We start from the raw sequence: 2,331 nt of genomic DNA, 5'->3' as shown, positions 1-2,331 counted from the left end.
TCCATACATAATTAAACAAAAAGACCACTAATATTTTCACAAGATTGTCTTACCAAATCTAAAAAGGACTCTCATTTATATTTTTCTTAATAAAGTTGTATACCATATTCCAAATAAACCCGGTTTATTAAGTTGTATTTGGATGGTTTTACGTGGGTAGGTTCCAAAAAAAAGAACGCATCCCACTATGCGTGGCATAGACGATCTAACCCAGCTGTTAGTAAACTTAGGAAGTTACAATTACTATTTTTCTATATTATATTTCTTTCCCAATTCGGGACACTTACATACCAAAACTTGTAGCAGATTTTTGACCAAACCTCCCAAGAGCATTAGATTCTCTTTCCTATTCAAATTAGGAATACTAATTATAATTTAAATAGGAAACTTGTATTACCGAAGGTATAAAATTCCCCTAAAACACCTATATATACGTACACATTCTTCTTAGGACTCTACTTCGAATCAAGCTATGGCAGAAGACGATCAAAGCAAGAAGACAACAAACAATCCCAAGTCTTATCAAGAGAGGAAAGAATGCATAAAGAGGAAATCAATGGAGCTTGCAACTCTCTGTGATATCAAAATTTGTATTGTTATTACTGGTCCTAATGGGGAACTCCAAACTTGGCCTGACAATTTGGATGCCTGTAAGGAAGTTCTTGATCTCTACTCTCAAAATCTGAAACCCAAAAAGAAGCACAAGGAATCATCAACACCAGAACCAGAAGAAGAACAAGGAAAGAAAGATCTCCTGACGCTAGTTGAATCAAAGCTTGTTATTGTCAACAGGAGAATTCGTTTCTTGGTGAACAAGAATGTTGTTGTTGCTGATAACGGGAAAAGAAAGAGAATTGAGTGATTTATTTGTATGGGTTTTTTATTTTCGATATATTTTCTGAATGTTTTAAAGATTGAGATAGTGTGTTTTTTTTCTTGTTTGTTCGAGGATTTACAGAAGTTAAAAGATTTATCTTTGATCTGCAGATCCTTTTTTCCTTTCTAGTGTTTGTTTTATCAGAAGTTGGTCCAATAGGAATACAACCCATATTTTACCCTCTTTATTCTTATGTATGTATTGAATTGAGTGGTGGATTAATCCCTCTAGTAGAATAGAAAACTCATATGATTTTAATTAAAATGCAATACTTACATGAAAAATTATTGTCAGATACTAGGTAGGGTAGGATTAGGGGTTTCTAGGCCTAGGTGCCATGTACCATAAGACAATAACTTAATAGAAAGTTAAAAATTAGCAAGAATGATTTTATTGCACTAAGTAGAAACACAGAATGAGCAGAGAGGAGCTCCTCCATCAATGCTTACATTACATGGTTCATGAAGATGAATTAGAGGGGAATCACAAGCTGGAAAATGTTAGAAAGGGAAACTGAGGAATTTAATCATTCCGCACATACATAGACATGATATATTATGCTGGATTTAACCACCTCAGGTGAGTCAACTGCAACAAATGCTTTTCTTTAGCATTGACCACCAGGTACACAAAAGCTTAACAAATCTTGATGTAAAAGACAAATGTTGTTACAAGAACTATAATCAATTTAGACAGAAGGAGAACAAACCCATTGGAGGTGAGCACATGGGAAGAAAGAAATCTTCTTGATATCACACAATGGAAATCGTGAACTTTTGTCACTCCATGGCAAAGTCAACTTAGGGACAGTCAGTAAGACATTATTAAAGGCATAGCTATAGTTACGGTCAAATGTGGAGTTGTCCGGAAACAACATCACGCTCAGCCTCTTTTTGTTTCAGAGTGAGGTTTGCAAATTGTTGATCGAGATCCCTACTAGAGCTACGACGATGGCTTATGATGTTGTGGTTGTCGTAGTTGATGTTGTTGTTGATACAATGCTCGTAATATTCCTCTTTCTCTTTCCAGAACTTCATGTTCCACTGCATATAAATTTATTAGTTGAAGATTTCGATGAAACAAATGAAAACAAAATACTGGCTGTATATACGTTCAACTTCTCCGAAACACCACCTATCCGACAAAACAAAACTGTTCCCATGTTCAAAATAGTTAAATTCAACTAAGGCAGTTTACTCTAGGTCTTTCAATCAAGGAAAGAAAGTGGGACTTGGGAAATAGATCAATTATTTAGCAATTTTGTAGTTGCAAATTCGACCACATTCTTTCTCTTTCTTTATTTGCCTAAGGAACTTTCCGTTTTACCAAAAAAGTGCAAAAGAGATATGCGATAAAAATCAGCTAAACAACAATATCATGCTCCACAAAAGTCATCCAATCATTCATATTAATATGTATGTATGCTACCATTGCTCCAGAGGTAAATAAAAATA

At 34.6% G+C, this 2,331-nt stretch overlaps 1 protein-coding gene across 1 annotated transcript; it reads left to right on the top strand.

Annotated features, from left to right (window-relative positions):
• Positions 1-472: 472 nt before the first annotated feature.
• Positions 473-862, top strand: LOC125845851 (agamous-like MADS-box protein AGL81). The gene has a single exon (XM_049525356.1). The coding sequence runs from the start codon at positions 473-475 to the stop codon at positions 860-862; it is 390 nt and encodes a 129-aa protein (XP_049381313.1).
• The last annotated feature ends 1,469 nt before the right edge of the window (positions 863-2,331 follow it).

This window comes from Solanum stenotomum, chromosome 11, assembly GCF_019186545.1.
Source record: "Solanum stenotomum isolate F172 chromosome 11, ASM1918654v1, whole genome shotgun sequence".
Taxonomy (NCBI): Eukaryota; Viridiplantae; Streptophyta; class Magnoliopsida; order Solanales; family Solanaceae; genus Solanum; species Solanum stenotomum.
This window is presented reverse-complemented; position numbering and strand designations above follow the sequence as displayed.

Coding starts and splice junctions, on each gene's coding strand:
- LOC125845851 (XM_049525356.1), top strand. CDS start 473: ATGGCAGAAGACGATCAAAGCAAGAAGACAACAAACAATCCCAAGTCT.